The sequence below is a fragment of the Petaurus breviceps genome, unplaced genomic scaffold, assembly GCF_028583685.1.
Source record: "Petaurus breviceps papuanus isolate PSGF00001 unplaced genomic scaffold, PetGlider_PUasm1.0 90731, whole genome shotgun sequence".
NCBI lineage: Eukaryota > Metazoa > Chordata > Mammalia > Diprotodontia > Petauridae > Petaurus > Petaurus breviceps.
Genome location: NW_027187325.1, coordinates 11,209,329 through 11,228,856, shown reverse-complemented (window position 1 = coordinate 11,228,856; position 19,528 = coordinate 11,209,329). Strand labels below are relative to the sequence as shown.

General features: G+C 37.6%; 1 protein-coding gene across 5 annotated transcripts in view; it reads right to left on the bottom strand.

Moving 5' to 3' along the window:
- The window catches only part of MID1 (midline 1), a 459,261-nt gene that overhangs the window by 14,854 nt on the left and 424,879 nt on the right, over positions 1 to 19,528 (bottom strand). For all 5 annotated transcript variants that reach the window (XM_069066924.1, XM_069066926.1, XM_069066927.1 and 2 more), the window contains exon 7: positions 17,394 to 17,537. In XM_069066924.1, coding sequence (XP_068923025.1) covers positions 17,394 to 17,537 — 144 coding nt within the window. The remainder of the gene's footprint in view (positions 1 to 17,393; positions 17,538 to 19,528) is intronic.

Below are 19,528 nucleotides of genomic sequence, written 5' to 3'. Positions count from 1 at the left end.
TGGTGACTTTCTCTCTCTCTCTCTTCCTTCCTTCCTTCCTCCCCCCCCCACGCCCCCCAAAGGCTGCACTTTAGAACTCAAAGAGCATCGTTCAAGAGCTGCATAACTTGAAAGATTAGTATTTGTAAACTATTGCTTTGTTTGGTGAAGTCCTCTAAGAAACATGTCTAGTGCACAGAAAGCTGTTATTGTTTGTCCTTCCTTCTCAAAAATGACCAACGGCATCAGGAAGGTGATGTCATGATTTGCAAGTGAGTTGGCTCACTGCTTCTCCAGTATGGTGTTTTTTTTAAAGTAATTTTACCTGGCTCCCACTGACCAAAATAATTATTCAGGTCTTAAAGCCTTATCCCACCCTCTGTCTTATTCTACCTAAGAGTGAAAACATAAAAATCCACTCAAAATTTTTCTTTTTAATTAAGCATAAACCTGGGACAGCTGAGTGGTACGGTAGACAGGCTGGAGTTGCCTGGAGTCAGAAAGACTCCTCTTCCCAAGTTCAAATCCAGCCTCAGACGCTTACTAGTTATGTGGTCCTGGGCCTGTCACTTAACCCTGTTTGCCTCAGTTTCCCCATTCATAAAAATAAGTTGAATAAGGAAATGGCAAACCACTCCAGTATGTTTGTCAAGAAAACCCTGAAAGAGTTGAACAGGACTGAATAACAAGCATAAATCTGTGTTTCACATACAGTAGGCACTGAACAAATATTTGATTTTGATTCTTAACAGTTTCATGTTCTAGAGAAAATTTTTTTTCTTCCATCTTAAAAGATTTCATTATATGATTATAAACTTTAGTTAGTATTGCCAGGAACAGCAGGGAGAACTCTTATAATCCAATTCCACAAATATTTATTAAGCAGCCTCTTACATGAATAGAATGGGGAATATAAAAATAAGACAGAATCTTCTAGCCAGCACTATTCTACTGCCCATCCTATCATCCTTGTCGGCCAAATGTCCTTAACATCTTTTATGCCATGAACCTCTTTAGTTGTCTGGTGAAGTCTCTGGATGCCTCCTCAGAATAATGTTTTTAAATGCAGAAAATATACATAGAAGAACAAAGGACATCAGTTATGTTGAAATTCTGTTATAATAATATTATAGAAACAAGTTTAATGGACTCCTGGGCCCTAGGTCCTTTAAGTCTGGGACTTCAGGGACAGAGAAGAGAAGAAACCAGTAAGGAGGAAAAGCAGAGGTTGTGTTCATTAACTGAGGCAAATACCTGATAAGACATCATCATTGTGTCAAGTTGGATCCTAGGAACAGGAAACTCAAGGCCCAGGCTTGATCTTTGAAAAGTGTCAATAAACAGTGAACTTTTGACTAGCGCTATCTTTCCATCTTTTGGCCTCAAAAATAAAACAAGGCCTTGGGTATGATAGGGTTCTACAGGATGTGGGTTAGGAGGCAGGCGGATTTATGATCGTGGGAGTATGGATGAGCCGGTCTCTTTGTACTTTGCAAAGTTGGCTGATGCTGGAAATTCTTCTTCAATTGCAGGGCCTACCTTCTCCCCTCCCCCATCTGTCACCACTCCAACAAAATCTTCCTTTTATCCTTGGTGACTGCTCTGTCAGTAGGTTTCCTCAATTTCCTCCATCAATTGGAATTTGAAGTCTGGGCCTCTCCTTTCTCAGAGCTATATAGGAATACATACCTCCTGGGAACTTTTTTTATCGAAAGTGTTCCCACCTCCTCTCAAAATAGTCTGCTAGTGCCCTTTAGCTGATTTGGAATTCCACACGTTGTTCCTTTTGTTGGTAAAACATATACTTAAGGGTGAAAGCTATTTCTACAAAAGCACACTTTTGAGTTAAAAGGGACGCTGATATTTCTTCCGAATGAACCCTGGGATAATCAGTCAAGTCAAAAAAATAAGATAGGAATAGGACATATCTCTAATTACTAGACATTCTGGTCATTTTTTCATGATTTAAAATAGTGATTTTTCTCCCCCAACAGTACATATGCACAGGGCTTGGTATAGCCCTTAGTAATGAGTATGTAGTAAATATATTTTCATGCATTCAGTATGAATTTTTCCATCTGTTCTGTTTCCAAATCTCAATTCAGAGATTTCATATACAGAGTGAGAGTAATCCATTGCACATTATTGCAATGGAATACTAGAATACAGTTAAGCTGGACAGTTAGGAGAAGAAAAAGAAATCTGGAAAGACCTTTATTGAAATCATGCAAAAAAAAAGAAGGAAGCAATAGAATGAACCACACAATAGCAACGATCATATAAAGAAAAAAGTAAATTGAGAATGACAAAAGATACTGATAAGGATTTAGAGAGAGGAACTCAAAAAGTATTAGTCAGTTTTATACATTTAAATCAACTAATTTACATGAAAATAGTTACCAATAAAGTATAGTTTATATGGATGTTAAATATGAAGTTTTTAACAAAATAATTTCTTTAAAGTTATGGCAAATGCTAATATTCTGTATTATTTAGAGATCTGAAGGTGGGAAAGAAAAAGGAAGAAGCATCCAGACACCCAGTTTTCTTTTTCTTCTCCTTCCTCCTCTCTATGTCTCTTGTCTATGAAAGCCTACTGAGCAAGCCCCTGCTTGAAAAACCTAGCTGGACTGCCACAAAATGGTTAGCACACCGGAACAATTCCCTGCCTCTTACTTATCATTCTCAATTTCTTTTAACCTGCCTCCTTGAATGTGAATGGAATGAGCTCAGTTCTGTAGAATCCTTGCGATTTGTGGCTAACTTTGCTTCAGTACTTCAGTTATTTGATTGGTATAATTCCATAGATGGCAACTCCTCTGCCCTCTGGTTGATCAGCCTCTCCAGGCATCCAGCTACCACAGGTTGGTCCTTGAATGACAACTACAGTTAATTGCCAGGCAGATACTGGAAACCATTCCAGTTCAGTAGGACTCCTCCGTTAGCATAGCCTTGGGAAACCTGGTTTCATTTCCATACCACCCTGAGGCATCAAAGGAGGTTATTAGTGGAGGCAAAAATCTAACTATTAAATTTAAGTCTCACCAAAGAGGGAAAATTTTGACCTTTGCACCATGGGCCCTGAATGGCATTTAACTTCCTTTTGGAATTTAATGAGCAGACAACAACAATATTAAGGCAGAAATTCTAACATAGCATTTCCGTTGTCCAGGGTCAGATCACTGAAAGGCATTGTTATCATTCCCTGAGAGCTAGGTAATCAGGATGGTAATGATAACAAAATGGAAGACAAAAGAATAAAACGAGACTCTTACCTGCTGTTCTGTTTTTACAATTTTATCGTTTAGTTTCATGTGTGGAAATAAAACAGCTAATGTGGTCTAGGCAAGTGAATGTAAAAATGTTTCAATAAACTTTATATCACTGAGCAACCCCAAAGCTCAGGTTTAATTTAGTGGGGGGAATGCTTTCAGGGACATTATAACACAGATGTCTAAAATTGCTTCAGACTGAAACTTGGCATACAATTCAAGGTCTTAGCCCAACAAGGATTTAATTTTTAAAAATCTTTTCAAAATAAAAAAAGGGAGGTAGGCTGTCCTCATTACTTAGAATAGTTCGCTAAATTTTCAGAAAATGTTAAAGCAACAGAAAGGTTTATGGAAGGGCAGAAGTGGTTTGGGTAAATTTATATTTGGATAATGTGCTTTAATCCCCACTAGTAATCATGGCTGTTTAGATTCAACTCTACAATATGATTGCCAAGACAAAAGGTGGATGGAAAGAAAGATACATTTTCCATTTTTTTTCTTTTGGAATTCAGAGTAAGTGGAAGAAGAAAACATGGAGACTACTATTACTATTATTTTGCTGTTCTTGACCCTGGGCCAGAACCATTCTGCATCTGGTGTCTCTTTCTCTAGCTTCCTCCTAAATGCCCAAACTCGGATACCCCACTGTGTAGTGTTGAGAAAGAACACTAAGTTTTACATCTTACTTCCAAGAAAATCCCCACAAATCCATTCCAAAGACAGTAACTTTTCTTTTCTCCAAACCAATTTGCAGTGATCTCCCAACATTCAAATTGTCTAATATAACCCAAAGTGTTAAAGAACATTGATGGAACTTGCAAGATAATTAGTTCGTAATGAACCTTAATTGCCTTTTCTCAATCATACATTTTTCTGTCTCCAAGCATATAAGATCAGGAGACAAGGAACATTTTTCTCAATACTATAGCTCATTACAAGATTTTAATTACATTTGGGATTTCAGACCCCTGTATTCAAGCCAGTCATCTTGCTATAAAACATTATATGACATAGCCAATGTGGAAAACCCATGGAGAAGTTGTTAACCAACTGCTAACCTCCTTTCCCTCTTTGTAAAGATGTGACAGATTTGCACATTTCTTCTTTTTCTCTAAAAATAACATTATGTTTAATGACCTTCTTTTAATTACATGGATTAAATACAGATTACACTGATATGAAGACCTAACAATGATTCTGCCTTTTGATTTTTATGTTTCTAGTCAAGTAGGAGACCATTAGAAATAAGCCTCACGTAATATCTCATGCTTCTTAAAAAGGCAATCCGTGTAATTTTTAAAATAGGGAAATATTTTAATATAAGTATAAATTTATAATAAATTATATTGTATTGTTGTTGCTTATTGTTTAGTTGATGTCACATCTGATTTTTTGTGATCCTATTCTGAAGTTTTCTTGGGAAAGATATTGAAGTGCTTTCCCATTTTCTTCTCCAGCTCATTTTACAGATGAGAAAACTGAGGCAAATATGATTAAGTGACTTGCCCAGGGTCACATAACTAGAAATTGTGTCATCTCAAATCATAAACCATTTTTTCATGTACATGATCTCATTTTATCCTCAGAACAACTCTGTGGGGTAGATAGTCTAAGTATAGAAGGAGACAGTTGGGTTGAGAAAGGTGATGGGGCTTTACCCTCACTTATGCAGAAATTAATAATAGCTAGCAATTAAATAGTACTTTGAAGTTTGCAAATCCCTTTACACAGATTATCTCATTTGGCCCTCACAACCACCCTAAGAGGCAGGTGTTATGATACCCACTTTAAGTTGAGGTTAAGTGATTTTCCCAGGGTCACACAGCTAATAAATGTCTGAGGCAGGATTTTAAACTCAGACCTTCCAGTCTCCAAGTATAACACTCTATCCTCTGCATTACCTAGCTGCCTCTGTAATAGTAAAGGGTACAGCTGGAATGGAACTCAGACCTTCTGATGACAAATCCAGATCTAATACCTGTTTCGTGATGCCAAATAACCAAAAACTCCAAGTCTTTCTGTTCCTTGGTGGAGAGAACTATTTTCCTCATCTGTCTTTGTTACTGAACTGAATGTAAACAATGACTAGCATGTATTACGGAGTGGAATACAACAGGCCCATTAGTACATGTATCTTGCACAGACACTGCACAATGAACTGGGCCAAGAATTGAACAGGAGGAAGAAATTCTGCAATGCTTTTCAATGACTTTGGGGCTTCTCCCTTAACTCTATCATTTTCTCATATGAATTTTCTTCTAGTGCTGTGTGATGTTTAGATATCACACAATACCGGTCACCAATGAATCAAAATTGTCATCCACACAAAAGAATATGGAGAAGTAGGCTGTATTAGGTTTTCAACAACCAAATGAGCAAAAGGTTGTGTTAAATAATCATCCAAGAGCTATATTGTAGGAAAAGAATATGGATGGTTATTATGCTGCCCTGGTCCCCACATACTATAAACAGATTTGTGGAAGGCCTCTAACATGCTGAATAGACATCTTGTAAAGGATCTACAGGGCAATATAGAAGAGAGTAGCCCAGTACAAGAGGATATGAGAGGCCGGTGACATGGGCCATCACAGGGTGCTCCCATATTGATGAGATCATGGTTTAAACTGACGTTATGACGTACATGGAGGATCTTGAAGGCCCATTCCAGCTGAGCCATTCCATGAGATTTGACCTAAGCAACCTTTAATCAGGGCAGCTAATTGTCACAGTGTATAGAGTGCTGGACATATCATCAGGAAGATTCATTTTCTGAGTTCAAATCTGGCCTCTTTTCTAGCTGTGTGACCCTGGGCAAGTCATTTATCCCTGTTTGTCTCAGTTCCTTATCTGTAAAATAGGCTGGAGAAGGAAATGGCAAACCACTCTAGTATCTTTGCCAAGGAAACTCCAAATGTGGTCATGAAGAGTTTGCACATGACTCAAACAATGGAATAACAAAACCTTTCATCAAAATGGAACCCAAACTCTACTTCTTTTAATCAAAAAGATCGATGAGCCTTAGTGTTGCCTATTATTTTAAGACACAAAATTGTTAACAACCTTTTCTGTACCTGAGTTTGCTTTTAATTTTAGCTCATTCTTTGGATGTTATACTTGGAAATGTTCAAGACCTGACTACATTGGTTTGGCTGAATTAAGAAACCAGAAAAAAAAAAGAGTGCTAAGAATTCTGCATGTACTCCCAAGTCAGGTCAGCACCTGCATGACTGTTTTACATCAGCTCTGGGAGGACCAGTCTGTTTAGCACCTGAGCAGTAAATGAGGCAGACCTGGAATGTATTGCCTGTTCCTTGCATAAAGTCCTCTCTAACAACAGTTGCCATGCACCAAACATTAGGCAGATAACTTTCCTGAAATCATCTAATGTAAATCTGGGAGTTCCCAGACACTTAACTGCTTTACTATGCAATATTTATACATATTTCACATGCTTATACATTTAAATAATTTATGAATTAGCCAGGTGGAAAACCATTTTATTTGGAGAGACTAATTTCATGCAGCAGATCCTAAAATACAGCTTATTTTAGCATGAGGCTACGTAGGATTTAGTGTTGGTTTCAAGTCAACTGATTCATGGTGGGATAATATTGCTTAACCAAAGTTCCATGAGCATTCAAAGATCTGGGAACCTTTTTCTGTTTTGTCCTTATGAAGACAAATGACTTCAGAGAAATGTGTACAAGACATTCCTGTCATTCCCCCCTTTCCTCCATAATAATTATTATAATGTATAATAATAATTATCATTATGTATATGGGGAGCAGGGCAACCAGGAGGCAGAGCAGATAGAGCACTGAGCCTGGAATCAGGAACTTCTCTTCCTGAATTTAAATCTGGCCTCAGGCACTAACTAGCTATGTGACCCTGTATAAGTCACTTAACCCCTTTTGCCTCAATTCCTCATCTTTATGAGGAATGAGCTGAGGAAGGAAATGACAAACCACTCTAGTATCTTTGCCAAGAAAAAACCCTAAACTGGGTCACAAAGAGTTGGACATGACTGAACTACAACCACAAAAAATATAGGGAACGCTATGTTTTACAAAGAGATTTCACATGCACCGAAAAGGCCGAATATCAATAAAGAAAACTTGGGCTAGAGTCCCAGCTTTCATGTTTGCTCTCTAGGTGACCATAGACTAGCTATTTCCTCTTTCTAGGCCTACATTGGGTCATTTGTAAAGTGGGGATAATAAGACTCAGTCTACCTACTTAAAAGGTCAAGTATTATTACCCCCATTTTATAAATGACCCAATCTAGGGTATTATGGGTGAGCTAATGCATGTGGAAGGACTTTATAAACGGTAAAGTTCTATGTAAAGTAAGGTATTATTACTGTACCCACATACATCAACTTGAAATAGGCAGACAGAGCCAGGATTATGATCTTTATTATTTTTTTTTTTTAATAAGCAATTGGGGTTAAGTAACTTGCTCAAGGTTACACGGCCAGTTATTTCTGGGTATGGTGCTGAGTGTCTGAGCCCGGATTTGATATGATCTTTACTTTACAGATGAAGAAACTGGGTTGAGAAATTATACTGGTAGCCATTCATTAAGTTGAACTCATTCCAAATTACATATTCCAGCTACATGGGTCCTTTTAATCTTTCGTAGATCGGTGAAGAATTTTGATTACTATAGTCTTTGGTGGGGCTGTGGGGGTGGTGAATGATGATTCTACTTCTTTTCCTTGTTCTGAACCTATAAAATCTTGTCTCCCTGAACACTATTCCCCATACTTCTTAACATTTTCTGAAATACACCTTCTTTGAGTAACTTACTCTGTTATACACCTTATTATCTATGAGCAGTATTCATCCCACAACACTAAGCCTATTATTTCTAGAGCATTTAGAACTTCTAATTTGGAACTCCTTATAAGCCTGAATTGCCTCAGTCATATTCCCATGTGCTCTCTGGCTGAACACCTGTACCATCATTGCACCCTTTAGAATGAATGCATACTTCCAGCCTGAGATGATGTAGGTTAACCTTTTTTTTATTACACATGGATAGCTCTTCTATATACACAGACACTTAACAGGGTGCAAGACCAGTGATCATGCCAATTGATGTGACCTCACATCAATTTATTCTCTCATCCTGAGTCAAATCAAGTCAAGAAGGGCTTAAATTATATTATATTTGAGGCATTATTCAAGGAGCTAGGAATACAAAAAAAAAAAAAAGGAAAAAGATAGTAGCTGTGTGTCTCAAGGAGTTCACAGTCTAATATATAATTCTTGTCACTGTCTTCTCATAAATCCTTCACACAGATGAGACCCACCCAATACACTGAAGCCCTTTCTCTGGCTCATTTGACAATGATGTGAGAACAAATACAACAGAAATGTTGGCTTTTGTTTCAAAAAGATGCTTGGGCTCATTAGGTGCATGACGCAGAACATATCACCTGCCCAGGAAGGAGAACTGCAGGTAAAAACACATGGAGGTGTGTGTATTGGCCATAAGTCAAAAGATTCACAACAACTTCCTTCTATACAGAGTTGATGCAGACCAAAAAACAAGAACAAACGAAAAACAAAAGGAAAAGACCTTTATATGTTTTTCTCTTTAGAAGAGGTAAGCCTTTTATACTTGGCATGTCTTGAAGAGATTATTCTATGTTAGCACTATAATCATTTATTTTTTTTTTTAAATATACTAACTCTATTACCACGGCTGCACCCAGAAGAAATAAAATCTACCATTTCCCAAATGGATTAAAAAAACAAACAAACAAAAACCACCACTCAGATTTCTGCTAATTGTGAAACTGTTTTTTTTCTCCAAGTAATATACTCTTGAAATTCTAGTTGCTAATTAAGTATTTGATCCAGTTCAAAAAGTAGTAACTGGAAAACTTCATAATTACTAGATAGGATTTTAAAAATGCGATAAGGAAGAATATATGTGACATATTACATTTCCCAAATATTAATAATTGAGCATTGATAGCATCCTTTTTAGGGCAGCTAGGTGGCATAGTAGATAAAGCGCCAGGCCTGGAGTCAGGAAAACCTGATTTAAAATTTAGCCTCAGATACTAGATGTGTGACCCTGGGCAAGTCACTTAACCCTGTTTGCCTCAGTTTTCTCATCTGTAAAATGAACTGAAGAAGGAAACTGCAAACCACTCCAATATCTGCCAAGAAAATCTCACATGGGGCCACAGAATGGGATATGACTGAAAAACAACGGAGCAACAGCAACATCTTAAAATATAGCCTTATTTTTACCTAAACCCATTAGGTTGTCTTTAACTACATGTATATGTGTAAGAAAAGGATAGGGGAATAAGGGTGGTTATTTACCAGGGCCATCAAATGACCCTGACTTGGGTTGGTTCTTGTCATGAAGCAAATTTTTACAAGCCATACACTCTTTACCTTACTCCCATGTTATTTTCCCGAACTTGCACTGTGTGGACACTTGCTACTTCAGATTTGGACTCACTGTTTCTGAGATAATTCAATTGTCATCTTCACACAGATAATTCTCAGATTTATCCAATACTATTTTTACATCTGAGCTCTAGTCACCAACTGCCTATTGGACATTTTAAACCTGTCTGTCTCCTGGTCTTCTCAAATTCAACACATCCTAGACAGAACTCATTACCTTTCTCCAAAACCCCGACTTTCTTCCCAACTTGCATATTACCATTGAGGGCACCTTTATCCTTCTGATCACCCAGATTAGAAACATCGGTGTCATTGACTTCTCATTTTTGCTCAATCTAATCAGGTACCAAATCTTGTCTCTTCTATCCCTATGACATCTCTCACAAACATCCTCTTGCCTCCACTCCCATAGCTACCATTGCAATTCAGGCTCCCATCATCTTTTGTCTGGACTATTGGAATAGCTGTCTAATTGGACTTCCTTTCTCAAGTTTCTCCCAAACCCATCTTCCCAAAGTGATTTTTTCTAAAATACAGTTGTAACCATGTCAGCCTCCTCTTCAATGAACTCCAATGGCTCTGTTACCTCTCTGATCAAATATAAACTCTTGTTTGGAATTTAAAGCCTTTTTACAACCTGGCACCTTCTTATCTTTCCAGTCTTTTACCACATAGCTCTCTGTCATGAACCCTACAGTCCAGCTACACTTGCGACTTTTTTTTTAGATCTTCATGCCTTTGCCCTCATTGTCCATCATGCCTAGAATTCTTCTAAACTCTAAGTCTTAGAATGGTGAACTGTTGTCTAAGATTCAGCTCAAATGATAACTTTTATAAGAGGCCTTTCTTTCTCCCCCAGTTTCTAGTGCCTTCTCCCCAAAGGCTACCTTCCACCTACTCTGGGATTTTCTCACATGTATGTTTTTACCCCCATGAGAATGCAAATTTTTTGAGGGCAGAGATTGTTCTTTAGCTTTTTCTTTGCATCTCCAGTGCTTAATATGCCTGACATATTGTTGATTGGTTAATTAATTTGCCCAAACTAAAATTGAATCAGAAGTAATAACTAATGTGTATGCTCATGAAGACATAAAAAAGAATATATTTTTTCTTTACCATATTCTGATACATACCCAATAAGGCAAAAATACTCAGAAAATATTGTCTGCCTTCTGTCCCCAAAAGTTATGTAACTTTTCCTGAAATGCAACCTGGTCCCTCCTAATGATGAATTTTTATGGTCTCTTCATAATTGTTCTTTCTCTCTCCAAAGCCTATCAGCCACATTGTCCATCTTGAAATGTGTCCCATGGGGCAGCCAGGTAGCACAGCGAGTAACAGCACCGGCTCCAGTGTTGAGAAGACCTGGAGATCGAATCCCGGGCTCAGACACTTAGCACCCACCCAGAAACACCTGGTCCTGTAACCTTGAGCAAGTTACTTAACCCTGATTGCGTAAAAAAAAAAAAAAAAAAGAAATGTGTCCCTATGTTTTAATTCCATGATAGTGTACTTTCTTAAAACTAAGGCAAAAAGGGTTAAGTGACTTGCCCAGGGTCACATAGCTAGTATCTGAGGCCAAATTTGAACTCAGGTCTTCCTTTCAGACTGCTCCTTCTCTGTCTGATTTTTTTTTTTGGTTTCTCTTTCCTTTTCTTTCTTTTAAATATAAACATTTCCCCGAGCACAGTTCTTTGACTTTTCCTTTATATATGCTCTTACTTGGCATCCTTGTCCAATTTCATAGTATAAGCTATCACTTTCACATCTGTAGCCCCAAAATTAAAAAAAAAATCCAGTCTTGCAGTTCTGATTGTTGGATATCACCACCCAAATGTCCCAGTAGCACTTCAAATTCAATATGTCCAAAATTAAACACATCCTCATCCTTCTAAACGTGCTCCATTTCTTGATTTTTCTATTTTTTCCCCTATATTGGTACCAATATTTTCTCAGTTTTCCAAATTGAATTTCGTCCTTGATTCCTTCCTGTTCCTTAGCCAAAGGCCAATCAGGCTCTAAGGTCTATTTTATGACCACAATTACTCTTGAATTGAACACCTTAGTTCTACTATCTTAGATAAAACACTCATGATTTCTGGCTTGGACTATTAGAACAGCTTCCCAAATATTCTTCCTTGGTTCAAGTTCTTTCCTTTCCAAGAGGCCATACACAAAACATCCAGATGAGTCTCTAATCATATTATCTTCCCTCTTCAAAAAACTTGAGTGGTTTCCGGCTGCCTAACAAATAAAGCCCAGATGCCTCCGGGCCAGCTTTTCCATCTTTATCAGCCTGCACACTGGTTATTATTATCGCCATTTCCACTCTTAGTTCATATAACTCCCCTACACATATCCCATGCTATACGCAAACTAGATTACTCACAGCTCCCTGGATGCTCTATTCTTCCCTGTCCCCATACCTTTGTTAACATGCCTTTTACTGGAATGTCTTCTCCTAATTTTGTGCTTACAAAATCCTTCCCATTCTTCAAGGCCAAGAACAAATGCCATCTCATTCATGCCTTCGCTGAAGCCCTTGTTGTAATCTCTCCCTCTGATGAGCTCCCTTAGTCTTCAAAAAACAACTCTAGTATTTATTATAGAATTTTAAAGTTTGCAGAATGCTTTACAAATTTGATCTCATTTTGTCCTTATAACCATGGATGGTAGGTGTTAGTAACCCCATTTTATAGATGAGGAAACAGAGGAAGAGGCCTTCCTTACAGTGGTCTATTCACTGAGCCTCCCAGCTCTCTCCATATTTTATTACACTCATTTTATAATTTGCATGACCATAACAAAGAAACACATACATTTATGTATATACCTCGAGGGGGCTATATAAATATAAATTATCATTATAATTATTATTTCCACTGGTCCATGAATGGAGGCTGGTCAACTCTCTAATTTTTTTTACTAGACTACTAAATTTTTTCTTTTCATTATTAGACTACAAACTTTCTGAGGATAAGGACTGTGTTTATTCAATGTCTTATTCCATATGGTACTTGGCATAGTATTCTACACATAAAAGGTACTCAATAAATATTTATTAAAAGAATGCACAAGAGTACTGTCCAGCAAATTACAAATAAACTAAGATTAGTCTGAGTTAGCTTTGCCAAAGGAATTGAGAGAAGCAGAATATAATCTTCATTCAGCCTTTTTTTTTTGGGGGGGGGGGCTGCAAGTGTGCACTCTTCCTATTTGGATAAAAGGATAAGGTGAGAAAGAATTAAAGTGTTTCCTTTCTGTGTATATAGATTCTCTTTTGAGATAATTTGATAACCTCTCTGTCACACTATAAATCTACTTTGTAATCAACTTGGCCTGAATTTTCCACAGGGTGATTTTTCATCATACTTTATTGCAAATAGACAAGCTTAAATTTATGGAGAAATTATATTCCAAAAATCCATTTGTAAGTCAGTTTTGGTACTAGGGGACATTTTCCCACAGAAATGAAGCTTATATATCTAATCTAAAATTTGGTGGAATTCTAGTTCTGAATAAATTGTCCAAGCTCTGAGATCAAGGTTACATGGCATGTAGTAGAGAGGAAGAATAATAAATGGAGAATGAAAGTTCCCTGAAGGCAAGTTTTGGTTTTACATTTCCAGTGCCTAGTATTTAGCACATGTTGGGCATCTGATAAATGTTTGTTAAATGAATGAATAAAACAGAAAGAGGAAGGAGAGAAGGTTGGTGTTGAATTATAGAAGAGCGAGTATTCTTTTCCTATTGAAGGCGTAGTCCTGGCTAATGTTTTAAAGCTGGCAGTTTCTTCCCCCTTCTAAATGCCCCTCCCTTTGGGCTTATAGTGACTTCATGTTCTAAACACCCACTGCAGTACTCTCTGCATACTTTCCCTGTTTCCAAAAAGTATACAATTCTGAGATTATCAACTTCCTTTCTCTCTCCTACCTAATCAAAGTTCTCATTCTTTCACTGCAGCTAACTTCTCTAAATTGTTAAGATGAAAGCAACCAGACTTAATTAAATTATACAGAAAGCTGAATAACTACATACCTAGAAGAATCTGCATTTGTTAAAGAGGAGACTCGTTTAATGACTCTAATTGGTGAAATACTTTTAGGCTGGAATCAATCTCTAGCGGGATTCTCTAGCCCAAAGTATACTGGTAAATATCTAAATAAACTTGTCCTCAGCAGTCTCAAAGCCAAGCCTCAAGAAATGACAAATATAAACTAGGCAATGGAAGGAACACAGGGTGGGAGAGGCATGATTTGAAGAAGAGGATTAGAAAAAGAACTCTGAATTTTTGTTTTTGAAATTTTGGAAGTTTTAAGATATAAGATACCTTTGGTTTTATGGACCAGTAAAAATTAGTTACAGAGTCAACTAGTGTCAGTTCATGGACCAGTGAGAATTTCATTTGATCTTCACAACAACTCTTTGAAGTAGGTGCCATAATTATCCCTACATTTCATTGTTCAGCACAGTACCTGGTATGTAGTAGGAGCTTAATAAATGCTTGCTGACTTAAAGATGGGGAATCAAAGCTCAAGGAAGTTAAGTGATTTACCCAAGATATGTAAGTGTATGAGGCAGGATTTGAACCCAGGTTTTCCTGACTCCAAGTCTAGAATTCTATCTAGTACTCCAGGAAAGAAGCAATAAACTTGAGTAGCTTGGGGTGAATTCTTCTCCATTAGGTCTACTTCATGATTTCACTCCTTTACTTAGAACTCTTGCTGTTGTCATTTCAGTAGTGTCTGATTATTCATGACCCCATCTAGGGTTTTCTTGGCAAAGATACTGGAGTGGTTTTGCCATTTCCTTCTCTAGTTCATTTTACAGATGAGGAGACTGAGGCAGAGTTAAATGCGTTGCCTAGGTCACCTAGCTAGTAGATTTGAACTCAAGAAGAAGAGTCTTTCTGACTGTAGGCCCAGTTCTCTATCCACTGAGCCACCTTAGGACTCACTGGTTCTTAAAAGTTCAAATCCTTCTGCCCATTCCCCCCATACCTGCCTCCCAACAGTTCCTATGGCAGGAGCAGCCGGGTCTCCTGTGGAAAGATGGGTGTGAGCTTGAGGCGTAGACAGAAGGGTACCTATTTTTATGCCTACTCTGGGGGAGCTGGGGGTTGTTAGACTCCTTTTTGAGTTCATCATGAAACATTTCTTTGCTGAGCATCAGAACTACTTTCCATTTTTGCTCATTCATGTCTTTGGCTTCAGTCTGGTATTCAAGGAAAATGTATGCAATGAAATATAATACAAGTTCCATTCAAAGCAAAACTGACCTGAAATACTGACACTCACTGGCCTGACAAGATACTCTATTATTTAATAGAATTTGCCCTTTTTAGCCATATCGTCTACAATTCTTCTCTTCCTTCCGGCTGGAATGAACCATTTGCCATCCTCCAGACAGCTCCTGAGCTTTGCTGCTGACACACCTGGCCTCACGCTATGCCCAAAACACTTAATGACATCTCTGTCTTTTGAATTCCTACCTATCTTTTTAAAGGTTCATTTAAAATGCCAGGACTTCCATGACGTGATTACTGATAAGTACAGTCATTAGTGGCATCCTTCCCCATGGACATCACACAGAAGTTTGTCTTTAGCATTAAATATATGCTAAATATATAGCATTAAATATGCTATTTAAATTATTTTTTAAAATCTATGTATAGGTCACATCCCATTGGGGGTTCTTAATCTGGAGACCATGAATTAAAATATTTTCTTAACGATATTTCAAAATTATTTGTTTTCCTTTTTAATCACATGTATCTTCTTTTATTAATTTAGAAATATTTTGAGAAAGGGCCTGCAGATTTCAACATCCTCTTAAGGGGTTCCATGACACAGAAATGTTAAGAATCCCTTTTCTAGATAATATACTTGATAAAGACAAAGCACCAATACCTAGTAGAGTACTTTAAAAAATGCCTTCTGGCCTGATCTGTTTTCAGTTGGAATGTATGTATATAACTTATATAGTATATATTAATTTCATAATTAACAATAATATTATAACATAAGTTTAATGTTACACACATATAATTTATATAGCACAATATATTACATAATTTTAACATATTATATATATCATAATACACACTTATATCAATCTCTCCATTCACTATCTATCTTTCTCTTTTTCTCTCTCTCATTCTATCTTCTATAAGCTTAAACTCGATTAACTTTCAAGTTGGATATATTTTGGTTTTCTACATTTTACATTAACACAGATTATACAGTGTGTCCCTAAAGTTTTAGTGCAGTAGAATGCCCTGTATAAACTCATAGCCTTTAATATATCAACTTTCCTTTTGATCCTTGTGAATATTTCCATTTACTGGAACATTAGCGTCATTTGGAGTCTGTATGAGTTGACCTTGACTTAAGGGAAGTATATAGAAATAGCAGAGAAACATGAAAGGGGCCAGATCTCTAGCCTTGCCTGAGAATTCACTAAGCTATGCTATACACCATCAAATAACATTAATTAGAGGCAACTTGGCAAACCAGATAGAGATCATGTATGATCTCTAGGACTGATTTTCCTCATCTGTAAAGTGAAAAGTTTGAACTCCATGGTACCCAAAGTCCCTTCTAGAACAAAAATAATGACTTTGGGATCTGTAATATCATCAGTAAAGGGAACTCGTCATGAGGAAATGCCCTCTGCTATTGTACATCAGAACCGATTCTTCAACTTGTTGTTTTTTTTTTTTTAAGCAATTGGGGTTGAGTAACTTGCTCAAGGTTACATGGCCAGTTATTTCGGGGTGTGGTGCTAAGTATCTGAGCTGGGATTTGATCCCCAGGTCATCCCAACACTGAAGCCGATGCTCTTACTCGCTGAGCCACCTGGCCGCCCTGATTCTTCAACTTGTAGTCTTGGAGAATTTCTGAGGGCACTGAGTGATTAAATGATTTGCCTAGAGTAACACAGCTAGTATGTGTTCAAGGTAGGGCTTTGAACCACTTGGTGGGCAAAGGGCTGCTCTGTATATACCACTATGTCAATCTGCCTCTAATTAATGGCATTGTTCAGGTTTTTGGTCGTGTTTGACTTTCCAAGATCTCATTTGGTATTTTCTTGGCCAAGATACTGCAGTGGTTTGCCATTTCCTTCTCTAGTTCAATTTTGCAGACTTGCAAACCTAGGCAAACAAGGTTAAGTGACTTGCCCAGGGTCACAGAGGTAGTAGGTGTCTGAGGCCAGATTTGAACTCAGGGAGATGAGTCTTCCTGATTATAAGCTCTCTATTCACCATGCCACCTAACTGCCCCAATTAATAGCATTAGATTCCTAGTGTCCCAGACACTAAACTTTAAAAGGATTTGTAGTCTGATGAATTCTCAGTCAAGATAGTGAATTATTGGCTTGGATGTCTTTCTAAGGCATTCTCTATGGTTTCTAAACACTTCCTTCAGAGCAGAGTCAACTACCCACCCACTACTGACGTATATAGAAACAAGCGGGATTTTTTTTTTTAATGTAGTGACTGAAGTACTGGAGGTTTCTTTGGTAATCAAATCTATGAAATCACTCAGAAGGTGACCCAGAGGGTTTTTTAGACAGGAAAGGGAAAAATAAGTACCATTAATTAATACTATATTTGCCTTTTCCCCTTCTAAAGTTTCATTTATAATTAGAGTCAAGGACAGTGGACCTCTTGATTAAATTAAGAAATGAGCCATATTGGCAGTACTTACTAACAACATTAGCTTGTCCAGTAAAGATAGTATACTGAAGCTCATAGGAAACCACACTAAATTCATCATCAGAGGTCCAGTGCACAGTGATGGTGTCGTACGAGGCTGTACAGAGCTCTTCTCTAATTGTTGGAGAGTTGGGAGCTGTTTGGAGGTAAGAATAAAAGAAGATTAGGTAATTGATTCACCTGACACCAGGATGACAGAGCAGAATTCACAATAAAGATCAGTCCTCCAAAATGAGGATAATAGCATCGCCTCCCTCACAAAGTCATCATGAGGATCACATGAGATAATGAATGTGGAAGGCTTTGCCAGCCTTAAAGGACTATATAATGGTAGCTATAATGATCTTTCCTCACAAACACACTCATCTTTGCAGCTTCCCTTTTTGTTTGAAGGGTACCATCTACTCACCCAGATTTGCAACTTCACTGACACTCTTAGCTCCCCACTCTTCACTCTCCCTACATATCAGGCTCGCCAAATCTTATCATGTCTACTATCACATCTTTTGCATACATCCTTCCACTTTATTTATTCAGTCATCTTAGTCCAAGCCCTCAGCACCTTTCACCTAGACTAATGCCATCGTTTTCTTGTCTCTCTTTTTTAAGACTCTCCCCAATTCAATCCACACTCTATTCTGATGCCAAATTTGGCTAGCTGGGCTCAAAAGCAAAAATCCCCACTGCTCACCAAGGTCTTGTGGCTCCATATTACCTCCAGGATAAAATATAAATTCTTCTGTTTTGTATTTAAAGCTCTTCCCAACTTAGTCGCTTTCTAGTCTTCTTACATTTTATTCTCCTCTACTCACGCTAGGGTTCAGCCATACTAGACTACTTGGAGTTCCTCAAACCCAACACTGCCATTTCTCATCTCTTGTTGTTATTATTGTTCATCCTTCATTCTTGAAGAGGACCAATGGCATCATGAGTGTGACGTCTTGACTTACGCCTGAACTGGGTTTGAGTGAGGCAGAGCAGTTAAAAGTTTTCTCTCCCCCAAAGTCATCAGTCCAGTATCAAGACAAAGGTCAAAATGACTGGTGATGTCCCAGGATGCAGAGGGTGACCTTGGCCTTTTAAAATTAAAGTCTTTCCCAGGTTTCAGTTTATGCCCATTCAATGACTAAGGGCTAGGTAAGAATTGGGACAAACAGATGGCCTAACTTACCATCCCAAAGATATCATTCTGAAGGAGAAAACCCTCAGTTTCTGGTCACAACAGAAAACAACTGCCATTTATACTCATTCTAAGCCATCAATACCTAAGCAATGAGCCACAGACGTTTGTGTATTATTGGCTTTCAATGAAAGCTTTTAAACTGATTGTGTTCCATATCTGAAATACTATATCTTACCCCCGCTTCATGGATTCCTTGGTTTCTTTGAAAAAGCTGCTCAAAATTTACCTTCTGTAAGAGCCCCTTCCCAGTCCTCACCATAATAATGCTTCTCCTTTTAGTTTATCTTCCATCTACTCTGTGTTTTTCTTATATATCATATTCTCTCCTCCATTAGAATATGAGTTCCTTGAGGGCAACAACTTTTTGTTTGTTTTGTTTTGGGTTTTTTTCTTTTTTTCTTTAGCACAGTGCCTTAGCAAATATTAGGTGCTTAATAAATGTTTGTTGGCTGACTGATTTAGAGTACTTAGCACAATTACACTTAGCACAGAGTAAATGCTCAATAAATAAATGTTTCCTGGATGACTGACTTCTGCAGGTAGAGAGTTGGACTATGAGGCCTTTGAGGTTTCTTCCAACTCATGTGCTACGTAATTCCATGTGTAAGATAAAGGAGGCATTTGAAATTTATTTCTTCAAAACACTGCAGTGGAGAAAATGCTTTAATTCCTACTGGTGATTTGTAAAGAAAGATTTTTCATATTAAGTGATACTCACGGCTATTTTCATGGGCAAGAAAAGAGAACATATGAAGGACATTTTTCATTAACAGTAGTGTTTTTGAAACTTGTCCATAAGTAATCAGTTATGAGTTTAAATAAATATATGCATAACTTCAGAAGTGGAATAATAAATTCCAAAGGTCATAACTTTGCTCTATAACATTTATCTGACCTAAGGAATTTCTTTGTTCTAGATTAGGAGTTGTTAATTTGGGGTTCGT